Source organism: Limanda limanda, chromosome 10 (assembly GCF_963576545.1).
Source record: "Limanda limanda chromosome 10, fLimLim1.1, whole genome shotgun sequence".
Classification (NCBI taxonomy): domain Eukaryota; kingdom Metazoa; phylum Chordata; class Actinopteri; order Pleuronectiformes; family Pleuronectidae; genus Limanda; species Limanda limanda.
In genome coordinates this window covers 26,751,237-26,764,201 of record NC_083645.1, presented here as the reverse complement: position 1 = coordinate 26,764,201, position 12,965 = coordinate 26,751,237, and the positions used below count along the sequence as shown (strand labels likewise).

Here is a 12,965-nt window from a genome sequence, read left to right as displayed (position 1 = left end):
GATTTCTGGAGTTAGTCGAGTTATTAAAGCAGCTGATCGGCTCTTTTCTCTGTTTTCTCATCTATGTAACAACACATTCTTCAGTTCATATTTCTAGGATGTTAAACGTAACGACCTCGTCGGTAACACGCTCACGTTTCAGCCTCTTGAAGCGGAGAGAAGACGCCGCTTAAAGTCAATCAAGCTGCACTAAATAAAAACCAATCAGGTCCCTGAATATTACAGATTATTCTTAATCATGTTCCATGAATCATTCTCTGGGAAACTGGTGTAAATGTCAAAGGATCAGAAAAGGTGATGGCTCCTCTTGTTCCTTCCTTCCAACACAGGACACGTGGAAATCCGTTCAGTCGAGTTTTGCGTAATCCTGCAGACGACAGGAGTGAAAACATCATCTCTATCGCCCCCTGGTGGCTGGTCATAAACCCTGTCTACTCCATGTTAACAGATGGGACACTGACCAAACTATATAAAAATCTATAAATGTTTCTCAAAGATGGTTTCTGTCATTTGAGGTCGTTCTTATCACACTGAGTTCATGTTTCTGATAAGTTTGGATTCAATTAGTTATTTGAATATATAAAGTCCGTTGACCTATTGAACTCTGTTGTCCTGTAGCGTGAGTAATAACCTCATCAGATGTTTTATCCTCTTCGTGTCAGCGTCTGCAGAATGTAAATCAGCTGAATAAAAGCCGTCTTAGCTCCGAAGGCCGAGCTGCTTCTTCTTCTTCTTCTCCGCGTCCCTGAAGTCCAAACGTTTTCCGACCTTCGCCGCACAAGCGAGTAATCTCACCCGCGGCCTAATTGACACAAATGAGACGGAGGCCGATTAGATCGGGAGGAAAAGGTCCTCGGGGGTAAATTCTGCTCCGTAAAGCTGCACTTCAGGTCGGAGATGGAATCTCATTAACCCGTGTGGGAGCAGGGGAGTGTTTAATGTGGCCGATGCACAGAGCCATGCATTTCAGATGAGCTGGTCCTGAGAGACTGAGCTTTACATCGGTGGAGGTGTCAGAGGAGTGTTAGGGATGAAGGAGATCTTTCATTGGTCTGAGTCACTTTTTGAAAATGTCCGGAGATGCAGGTTTTCGTTGGTTTTCAGGTTTTCAGGCAGCTGGACAGATGTTTGTGTTTTTAAAGTTGTTCTGGATGAAGCTGACATGTTTCTGAGTTCCGTGGAGCTGCTTCACTCGTGAGTCCAGGAACCTGCAGCTCCACCTCTCCCTGAGAACCTGGACGATGAGGAGACGCCTCCCTCTGGACTCTCAGATCCTCCTTCAGATTTTGACCCGTTGTTTCATGAACCCAAAGATAAACTGATTCGATTTCAGAGGTCGAAGGTCACGCTGACCTCACATGAGCCTGGAAGCAGCTGGAGTTGATGAAGGCAAACAGCCACAGGGGCGTTGGTTCTAGTCTCCCTCTCAGTTTCCTCTCCTCTCCTCCCGCTCACCTCATTCCTCTCCTCCTCAGTTTCCTCGTTCTTTTAATCTCCGCCTCTCGCCGCCCCCGGCAGCAGCAGCTGATCTGTGCAGCATCACTTCAAACGCTGTGAGGATTTCCAGCGTCCTGCGGTGAGACGCTGCTCGCTGCCGGAGACGAGAGCGAGGAGCGTGTGATGTGTTTACTGAAGCTTCATCCTCTCACTGTCCTCATGCTGTTTCTACACAAGCGTGTTTCCTGCACAGTGTCTCAGGCGGTCGGGTCTGAATCCTCTGTTCGTCTCAAACTGGCTTTTCACTGAAGCCAGTTTTCAGACTGACAAGAAATCAAAGGATCTACAGCAAAACAGTGAATTCTTCTTATCGCTCAATAACTTAAATGATTAAAATACAAAGTTGGAGCATTTGATTAAGACAAATCTAATTCTTCATCATGAGAATGATTTCATATAAAGTTGTCATTCTATTATATACAGTATATATTGTATATTTACATCTGTTTTAGTGGATGGAACATGGACCAAACTAAAAAGTAAATATTTGATATGTTTTTCCCTAAAAATTTTAGTTTTTAGGACTAATGTAATTTGCCTGTTTCTGATCAGTTTGGTTTTAATTAGTCTTTCGAGCCGGATCACAGCAGTACTGACTTCATCTGACGTCACCAGTGCAAAGCAGCAGAAGATGAATCCGGGATCATTTGGATTCATATTTCTCTGACTAGATCAGGGGTTTTCAACTGGTTTTGTCCCAGGGACCATTCTGACTAGAAAGTAATCCGCGGCCCACTGTTGTGCCTACGCACGCGTGTGCCTAAGGAAGTTTTAACATTTGGTTTTCAATGTTGGTTTTATTTAAAAACCTCAAACAAATCTAGAAAAATCTGTGAAAAAGCAACAAAAACAGTTGATTTTCAGTGCTTAAGAATTGAAAACAAAATTAAAATGCAGTTTGTAGTTGTACTGCATCTCAGAACCATATGAACATCAATATATAACGTTCATGACTTAAATGTACAGACATGTAGCTGACATGTTGAGAGAACGTTTAAGTAACGGTGATCAATAATAACAATCATAAACTGGGGCTACAACTGAAGAGGGAAGATGACAAAGTAATGCAGAATATGTCACAAATGATAATCATACAATATCACACAAACAATTGAGGCCTACTTAAGTTTAACCTCATGATCACCAGCACCTTTATATTATTTTAGACATATTTTTATTATTTTAGATATTTTTCACGATATTCAAGAGTAATCTGGAAATGTGTTGAAATATCAAAGCGAATTTTGCGGACCCCTGCAATGCCGTCGCGGACGACCAGGGGGCCGCGGACCACCGGTTGAAAACCCCTGTCCTATGACATCAGTGTCCATCACTTTTAGTTGTCCTCTGGAAACACTTCCGTTGTCGTTTTCTGTATTGCTGCGCGTTTCTGTGATATGTTGTGTAGTGTTGTGTTGTGAAACTGATGAAGATGTTTTCCACCTGCATGTGTTTTGTCCACTTGCATGTGTTTTCTTAAGTTGCTGTGCGTTGAGCTCTCAGGGCCACCGTAGTTCCCAATGTGAACAGAGTGGAAAGAGTAAAACAAACCCGGGAAGTGGAGCAGAGCAGCAGGGGAGGGGCCATCACCAGCGTCATCATGCTGAAGTGAAACTCAAGGAGGAAAGTCACAGTTTGCTCGTCACTTCAAGCTGCTGCTTCTAAACCTCGCAAACTTCACAGGTAAATTTAAACCTTCCATTAAATCTATAACAGATTATTCAGCACAGATATGAGTTATAACTGCCTCCCATGTTTTTGTCCAGATATGGCTTCAGCCAGCTCTCTGCTGTCAGAGGAGAGGTTACTGTGTTCCATCTGTCTGGACGTGTTCACAGACCCAGTCACGATCGTGTGTGGACACAACTTCTGCAGCTCATGTCTCCACACGTACTGGGACAGCGGAGACACTTGCCAGTGTCCCATGTGCAAACGGGAATTCTCCACAAGACCTGAACTTCAAGTCAACACTTTCATCTCAGAGTTAGCTGATGAGTTTAAGAAGTTGGTTCAAGTCAAAGCCTCGACTCCAGGCCCACAGCTTCTGGAGGTTGACGTTCTTTGTGACTTCTGCTCTGAGATAAAAGAAAAGGCCGTTAAATCTTGCCTGACGTGTCTGACTTCTTTCTGTGAGTCACACCTGGAGCCGCATCGGAGACTTGCTGTGCTCAAAGGTCACACGTTATCAGAGCCAGTGAAGAATCTAGACGACAGGATGTGCGAGACACACAACAAGATGACCGAGCTGTTCTGCTTGAAGGAGCAGGCCTTCATTTGCGTCCTGTGTCTGAAAGCGGATCACAAGGGTCACAAGGCCGTCCCCCTGGAGGAGCAATATGAAAAAGTGGCGGCAACAAAAGACGAGGCACAGGCAAACATGCAGAAGTTGATACAGACACGGATTGAGAAGATAGCGAAGGTTGAAAAATTACTCGATGTCAGCCGGGTAGATTCTGAAAAAGAGGAACAAGCCGCCGTGCAGGTGTTCACCGAGTTGATCCAGTCCATTCAGACGAGCCAGGCCGAGCTGGTTGAGGCGATCCAGCAGAGGCACAGAGGAATAAAGCAAAAGGGTGAAGAGCTTCTCAAAGAACTGAGGAGGGAAGTGACTGAGCTCCAGAGCCGAAGCAGTCAGCTGGAACATCTGTCACAGTCACAGGATCACTATCATTTCCTCCAGAGCTTCCCGACCTTGTCCAAACCTCCACACGAGAGCTGTCCCGACACAGACCTCGGCCCTGACCTGTCTTTCCAGGCAACACAAGGTCACCTGACTCGGCTGAAACAGAGAGTCGAGGAAATAATGGAAGAGATTCCTGAGATCAGAATGAAAAGAATGAAAAGAATGAGAGAGCACGCAGTCGACTCGACCCTTGACCCCGACACTGCATTTTACTCACTTGTCATAAGCGAAGACGGAAAACAAGTTACAGAAGAATACAACTTTGAAAAGGACAAAGTTAAAGACAATCCAAAGAGATTTAATGCATTTTGTCAGGTTTTGGCAAAAGAGGGATTCATGACAGGGAAGTTTTACTTTGAGGTGCAGGTGAAAGGAAAGATATGTTGGGACGTTGGCGTGGCCAGGGAGTCGGTGGATAGAAAGAACTTGACAGTTATGTCAGTTGAAAATGGATATTGGTGCATTGGATTGTTAAAGGGCAAATATCGAACAACTGCAGACTCAAAACCTAAAGTATTGAAAGAAGAGCTTCAGAAGTTGGGCGTCTTTGTAGACTACAACAAAGGTGAGGTGTCTTTTTACAATGCAGACTCTAAATCACTCATCAGTTGTATCACAGGCTGCTGCTTTACAGAGAAACTTTATCCGTTCTTCTACCCTGGGTGGAATTATAATGGAAGAAACTCCGCCCCTCTCATCATTACACCTGTACCTCAAACTCACTAGTCCATCCGTCCCATTCTGGAGAACGTGAAACCCATGAAAGTCAAGTGGGAATTTCTTCAAAATCGGTACAAACGTTCACTTGGAATCCAGGATGAACTGGTTAGAATCTGGTAGCCAAAGGTCAAAGGTCATGGTGGCCTCACAGAACAACTTATGAGAAAATGTCTATTAGTTATCATTTTGAATCAAAGATCTATTGATGAATTACATTGATCAAAGGTCACAACGACCCCATATAAATCTGGAAAAAATGTTTGGACCCATGCATGTTTCTAGTTATTGTTACTGTCTGATCCTTTTATCTAAGAATGGTAAAGTTTACTGTCATAATGTGGTGTTGGTTTTAATTCAAGTATTTTATCAAGTGTTTCAATCGTCGAAATATTTACATAATAAACTGAATATATACAGATTCTGTTGTGTCATTCTTTCATGTCACAGCTCAGCTGGATTTATATATTAAAGACTAAAGCAGTTCCTCTACACATCACACTACTCGTAGGATTACAGTCTGAGGTTCCAGTGTTAGGAGCAGATCACAGGTTCAGTATGTTGCACTGAGATAAATGTTAAGGGGCCTGAACTACATCTTATTACAAGAGATCTGTCTCAATGATGATTGGAAAATTTGCTAAACTGTAAACGTTTTTAATTTATTTTTTATAAATACTAAACTTTATTTCTGCAGATGTCTACTGTTAACCCTCGGAGACCCACTGGGCCGTATACAATCTCAAATATCATGTTGTCTTTAGACAGAACTGACTCCTCTGGTCTGAGCTGGAGACATGCCGTGTTTTCCTGTTAAACTTAATAAACAGCACCAACAAGCAAGCCCCTGTTGGCATGTGGCTCCAGAGCCGTGGGTTGTCGACCCCTGTGTGGAACCGAATTTGTAAGATGTATTGGACGTTTTTGTGTCTCCTATGACAGGGGTTTTCAACTGGTTTTGTCCCAGGGACCATTCTGACTAGAAAGTAATCCGTGGCCCACTGATGTGCCTACGCACGCGCGTGCCTCAGGAAGTTTTAACATTTGGTTTTCCATGTTGATTTTTTTTTAAAAACCTCAAACAAATCTAGAAAAATCTGTGAAAAAACAACAAAAACGGTTGATTTTCAGTGCTTAAGAATTGAAAACAAAATTAAAATGCAGTTTGTAGTTGTACTGCATCTCAGAACCATATGTACATCAATATATAACGTTCATGACTTAAATGTACAGACATGTAGCTGACATGTTGAGAGAACGTTAAAGTAACGGTGATCAATAACAATCATCATAAACTGGGGCTACAACTGAAGAGGGAAGATGACAAAGTAATGCAGAATATGTCACAAATGATAATCATACAATATCACACAAACAATTGAGGCCTACTTAAGTTTAACCTCATGATCACCAGACCCTTTATATTATTTTAGACATATTTTTATTATTTTATATATTTTTCACGATATTCAAGAGTAATCTGGAAATGTGTTGAAATATCAAAGCGAATTTTGCGGACCCCATGCAATGACGTCGTGGACAACCAGGGGGCCGCGGACCCCCGGTTGAAAACCCCTGTCCTATGACATCAGTGTCCATCACTTTTAGTTGTCCTCTGGAAACACTTCCGTTGTCGTTTTCTGTATTGCTGCGCGTTTCTGTGATATGTTGTGTAGTGTTGTGTTGTGAAATTGATGAAGATGTTTTCCACCTGCATGTGTTTTGTCCACTTGCATGTGTTTTCTTAAGTTGCTGTGCGTTGAGCTCTCAGGGCCACCGTAGTTCCCAATGTGAACAGAGTGGAAAGAGTAAAACAAACCCGGGAAGTGGAGCAGAGCAGCAGGGGAGGGGCCATCACCAGCGTCATCATGCTGAAGTGAAACTCAACGAGGAGAGTTACAGTTTGCTCGTCACTTCAAGCTGCTGCTTCTAAAACTCTCAAACTTCACAGGTAAATTTAAACCTTCCATTAAATCTATAACAGATTATTCAGCACAGATATGAGTTATAACTGCCTCCCATGTTTTTGTCCAGATATGGCTTCAGCCATCTCTCTGCTGTCAGAGGAGAGGTTACTGTGTTCCATCTGTCTGGACGTGTTCACAGACCCAGTCACGATCCTGTGTGGACACAACTTCTGCAGCTCATGTCTCCACACGTACTGGGACAGCGGAGACACTTGCCAGTGTCCCATGTGCAAACGGGAATTCTCCACAAGACCTGAACTTCAAGTCAACACTGTCATGTCAGAGTTAGCTGATGAGTTTAAGAAGTTGGTTCAAGTCAAAGCCTCGACTCCAGGCCCACAGCTTCCGGCTGTTGACGTTCTTTGTGACTTCTGCTCTGAGATAAAAGAAAAGGCCGTTCAATCTTGCCTGACGTGTCTGACTTCTTTCTGTGAGTCACACCTGGAGCCGCATCGGAGACTTGCTGGGCTCAAAGGTCACACGTTATCAGAGCCAGTGAAGAATCTCGACGACAGGATGTGCGAGACACACAACAAGATGACCGAGCTGTTCTGCTTGAAGGAGCAGGCCTTCATTTGCGTCCTGTGTCTGAAAGCTGATCACAAGGGTCACAACGCCGTCCCCCTGGAGGAGCAATATGAAAAAGTGGCGGCAACAAAAGACGAGACAAAGGCAAACATGCAGAAGTTGATACAGACACGGATTGAGAAGATAGCGGAGGTTGAAAAATTACTCGATGTCAGCCAGGTAGATTCTGAAAAGGAGGAACAAGCCGCCGTGCAGGTGTTCACCGAGTTGATCCAGTCCATTCAGACGAGCCAGGCCGAGCTGGTTGAGGCGATCCAGCAGAGCCACAGAGGAATAAAGCAAAAGGGTGAAGAGGTTCTCAAAGAACTGAGGAAGGAAGTGACTGAGCTCAAGAGCCGAAGCAGTCAGCTGGAACATCTGTCACAGTCACAGGATCACTATCATTTCCTCCAGAGCTTCCCCACCTTGTCCAAACCTCCACACGAGAGCTGTCCCGACACAGACCTCAGCCCTGACCTGTCTTTCCAGGACATGCAAGGTCACCTGACTCGGCTGAAACAGAGAGTCGATGAAATAATGGAAGAGATTCCTGAGATCAGAATGAAAAGAATGAAAAGAATGAGAGAGCACGCAGTCGACTTGACCCTTGACCCCGACACTGCATTTTACTCACTTGTCATAAGCGAAGACGGAAAACAAGTTACAGAAGAATACAACTTTGAAAAGGACAAAGTTAAAGACAATCCAAAGAGATTTAATGCATTTTGTCAGGTTTTGGCAAAAGAGGGATTCATGACAGGGAAGTTTTACTTTGAGGTGCAGGTGAAAGGAAAGATAGATTGGTACGTTGGCGTGGCCAGGGAGTCGGTGGATAGAAAGAACTTGACAGTTATGTCAGTTGAAAATGGATATTGGTGCATTGGATTGTTTCAGGGCAAATATCGAACAGATGCAGACTCAAAACCTAAAGTATTGAAAGAAGAGCTTCAGAAGTTGGGCGTCTTTGTAGACTACAACAAAGGTGAGGTGTCTTTTTACAATGCAGACTCTAATTCACTCATCGGTTGTATCACAGGCTGCTGCTTTACAGAGAAACTTTATCCGTTCTTCTACCCTGGGTTGAATTATAATGGAAGAAACTCCGCCCCTCTCATCATTACACCTGTACCTCAAACTCACTAGTCCATCCGTCCCATTCTGGAGAACGTGAAACCCATGAAAGTCAAGTGGGAATTTCTTCAAATTCGGTACAAACGTTCACTTGGAATCCAGGATGAACCGGTTAGAATCTGGTAGCCAAAGGTCAAAGGTCATGGCGGCCTCACAGAACATCAAATGAGAAAATGTTGATTATTTATCATTTTGAATCAAAGATCTATTGATGAATTACATTGATCAAAGGTCACAGGGACCCCATATAAATCTGGAAAAAATGTATGGACCCAGTGCATGTTTCTAGTTATTGTTTCTGTCTGATCCTTTTATATAAGAATGGTAAAGTGTACTGTCATAATGTGGTGTTGGTTTTAATTCAAGTATTTTATCAAGTGTTTCAATCGTTTAAATATTTACGTAATAAACTGAATATATACAGATTCTGTTGTGTCATTCTTTCATGTCACAGCTCAGCTGGATTTATATATTAAAGACTAAAGCAGTTCCTCTACACATCACACCACTCGAAGGATTACAGTCTGAGGTTCCAGTGTTAGGAGCAGATCACAGGTTCAGTATTTTGCACTGAGATAAATGTTAAGGGCCTGAACTACATCTTATTACAAGAGATCTGTCTCAATGATGATTGGAAAATTTGCTAAACTGTAAACGTTTTTAATTCATTTTTATAAATACTAAACTTTATTTCTGCAGATGTCTACTGTTAACCCTCGGAGACCCACTGGGCCGTATACAATCTCAAATATCATGTTGTCTTTAGACAGAACTGACTCCTCTGGTCTGAGCTGGAGACATGCCGTGTTTTCCTGTTAAACTTAATAAACAGCACCAACAAGCAAGCCCCTGTTGGCATGTGGCTCCAGAGCCGTGGGTTGTCGACCCCTGTGTGGAACCGAATTTGTAAGATGTATTGGACGTTTTTGTGTCTCCTATAACAGGGGTTTTCAACTGGTTTTGTCCCAGGGACCATTCTGACTAGAAAGTAATCCGTGGCCCACTGATGTGCCTACGCACGCGCGTGCCTCAGGAAGTTTTAACATTTGGTTTTCCATGTTGATTTTATTTAAAAACAAATCTAGAAAAATCTGTGTAAAAAACAACAAAAACGGTTGATTTCCAGTGCTTAAGAATTGAAAAAAAAATTAAAATGCAGTTTGTAGTTGTACTGCATCTCAGAACCATATGAACATCAATATATAACGTTCATGACTTAAATGTACAGACATGTAGCTGACATGTTGAGAGAACGTTAAAGTAACGGTGATCAATAACAATCAACATAAACTGGGGCTACAACTGAAGAGGGAAGATAACAAAGTAATGCAGAATATGTCACAAATGATAATCATACAATATCACACGAACAATTGAGGCCTACTTAAGTTTAACCTCATGATCACCAGCCCCTTTATATTATTTTAGACATATTTCTATTATTTGAGATATTTTTCACGATATTCAAGAGTAATCTGGAAATGTGTTGAAATATCAAAGCGAATTTTGCGGACCCCATGCAATGCTGTCGAGGACCACCAGGGGGCCGCGGACCCCCGGTTGAAAACCCCTGGACTAGAGTAAGTGGAGATGCATCATCCATTTTTATTCACAGTTTCAAAGAGTCAAACTACGCATTAGATCATTTTTCTCCTCAAAGTTTTATTCAGAATCCTCCCTGAAGACGTTTATAACCTTTACTGAAATGTTCTGATTTAACAGTTTGACCTTTTTGGACGTTGGAAGTTTTCTGCAGTCGAACCTTTTATCAGTTTCTGTTCATCAACCTTCCCCTGTTGAAATAAGTGAGGTGAAGAAAATAGTCTAGAACTTCCTAATTAAACTATTTAGCATCTAATTTGCCATAAAATCCCAAACTTGTTCCCCGACTGTTGATGTTGTAAAACCCGTCGTGGACTTTAATGACTTCAAGTCTTCGGAGACAGAATCCAAGAGTGTGAACAAACTAAGAGGAAAAAGTCTGTTTGCTGAGTTTCCAGCAAACAACATCAAATATTGAAATTATTGCTCTGGTTTCCTGTCATTTCAGTAAATATGTGTGTTTGTGGAATAAAGTGACAGAGAGCGACTCACAGTGAACGTTCCTTTATTAAGACGTGGTGACCAGGGCTGGGGGGGGGGGTTCTTTTGTCTCATCAACAATACAAACATTCGATGTGCAAATCAGCGTATGAAAAATAAATCAGACAATACAGGTACATTCTCATGGCCTTCAGAAACTGCATTTATATATATTATTCTTTAAAGCACATATTACCAACACACTAACAACAATAAGCTCAGGTAATTTAATTGATTTTTAGCGCTAAAAGAATAATAAATAATGTCTAATGTCACGACTAACGGTAAACGGCTGGTTCTGAATTTTTCAAACTCTCAGTGGGCCAATTATATTTCCCTCTGTTTTCACCGGGGTCCTTTAAATGTAAATTCACATCTTCCTGCACTGGGACCGAGGTTTATTCTCTCAGCTCATTGTTTCATTTGATTTCTACCTTTTTAACTTCGAATTGGAAGGAAACACAAATTGGAAATTAGATTTTCTTCAATATATTTTCCATCGATCAGAGAATCACATTATGTAGTGAAGAGAAAATGCTTCCAGGTCAAGGTTACCTACGACTGTTTCAGTAAAAATCAGCTTCACGCCAAAACAAAGTTAAATTTAGGCCAATTTAAACAAATCTGGACAAACTACTTGAGCTTGAAGGTTTACTGTTGACTTTGAAAAATACATTTTTCAAGTTTGGTACAAGATATGACTGAAAATATAATTTGACGAGGTGATATCTGAACCAACTTATTGACTCACGTACAACACACAAACATTCGTCACACTAACTACGTCAATTTCTGTTCCTTTCTGAATCTACAATTTCTCATAGTTAATCATTATTGTAATTCATACAATATTATCTGTAGATTTTCTAAATAATTTAGCGCAACAAGCAACTGACCCGGAATCCGAAGTCTCTTTAAATCCAGTTGATACTGATAAATAAAATTGTATTTTGCTTTTAATTTATTTACAAATAGTTTCATTTTTTTGCAGGTTTGAAGACCCAGCTAGGACCTTTATTCTGGAGAGGAACCGGTCTGAGAACACACACACACACACACACACACACACGCAGACACACACCACACACACACACTCAGTGAGGTCAGCAGCAGCTTCTTCATTCACACGAAACATTCTTCTTCCAGGAGCGTGAAACACAGTGATGTGGTCAGAACATTGTTCAGAACAACCAGAGCTTCAATATTATTCTCGTGTTTAATATACAAAGTGTGAAGTCACTGTACTCAGGGCGGGGGGGGGGGGGGGGGGGTGGGGGGGTAGTGAACAAACAGTTGTAATGGGTGAGGAAATCAAAGTATTGCTTCTGAACGGCAGAGACACCGTGTTATTGTCTTTTGTCTGTGTTTGTTTCAGAGTCTCACACAGAGACACAAGCTCAGAGAGAGAGGAGGAAACACCTTCATGGTGGATTAACACTGCAGGGAGGAGGAGGAGGAGCAGGAGAAGGAGGAGGAGGAGGAGGAGGAGGAGGAGGAGGAGGAGGAGGAGGAGGAGGAGGAGGAGGAGGCAGAGGTGGAGGAGCATCACCTCGGCTGATCCTGTTCGAGGTATGAAATCCAAGAGGTTTCAGGTCTTTAGAGTCAGAACAGAAACTTTCCAGTTCACCAGGGAGACACAGACACAGACACAGAGACCAGAACTGGGACAGAGTCATTTTAGTGTTTGTGTAAAATCACTGGATCTGTAACAGGAGAGGAACGAGGTCTTAATGCAGATGTGATTATTTGGATCGTTTTGGAACTTTGTAGTAAAAGTTTTCTACAGAGAAACACTGTAAGTAAATAAAAAAAACAGATTTGAGGCGACGAGTCGGTTAAAACCACGTTAAACATTCCAAAGTACACGTTAAATAATGTTTGTCAAAGACGGTTTCTGTCAGTTTAAGTTTTTCTAATCACACGTGTTCAAGTTTACATGATTCTATATTTGTTTTACTCTTTTTTATACCTTTTGCTAATTTTGTGTTGTTTATGTTTTATTGCTAACGTGTTTTTATTGATCTCTTATTTCATGTCTTGTATGTTTTTGTGAAGCACTTTAAGCTGCAGTTAATGTATGAAAGGTGCTGTATTAATAAATGCACTATTATTATTATTATCATTTCATAAGTTTGGTTTTAATTAGTTAATTGATGATATAGAATATATTTCTGGTTAGTGGGAGGAAGAGGAGCTGCTACTCTTCATCTTCATTTACATCTAAGGTCCTGACACATTTCTGAAAGAGATGAAAACTGTCTTCAACCCAAAATATACTTAATTCAGACCAATATGAACTAATTCAATTGAAACTAATACAT

General features: G+C 41.8%; 2 protein-coding genes across 2 annotated transcripts; both read left to right on the top strand.

The window, feature by feature from the left end:
• The first annotated feature begins 3,104 nt into the window (after positions 1 to 3,104).
• LOC133011827 (E3 ubiquitin-protein ligase TRIM21-like) lies at positions 3,105 to 5,267 on the top strand. The gene is made up of 2 exons (XM_061079740.1): positions 3,105 to 3,180; positions 3,264 to 5,267. The coding sequence occupies exon 2, from the start codon at positions 3,266 to 3,268 to the stop codon at positions 4,904 to 4,906; it is 1,641 nt and encodes a 546-aa protein (XP_060935723.1). The 5' UTR covers positions 3,105 to 3,180; positions 3,264 to 3,265; the 3' UTR covers positions 4,907 to 5,267.
• A 1,516-nt stretch (positions 5,268 to 6,783) lies between these two features.
• On the top strand, positions 6,784 to 8,932 carry LOC133011697 (zinc finger protein RFP-like). The gene is made up of 2 exons (XM_061079526.1): positions 6,784 to 6,848; positions 6,932 to 8,932. Exon 2 carries the CDS (start codon positions 6,934 to 6,936, stop codon positions 8,572 to 8,574), a length of 1,641 nt encoding a protein of 546 aa, XP_060935509.1. The 5' UTR covers positions 6,784 to 6,848; positions 6,932 to 6,933; the 3' UTR covers positions 8,575 to 8,932.
• Positions 8,933 to 12,965: the final 4,033 nt, after the last annotated feature.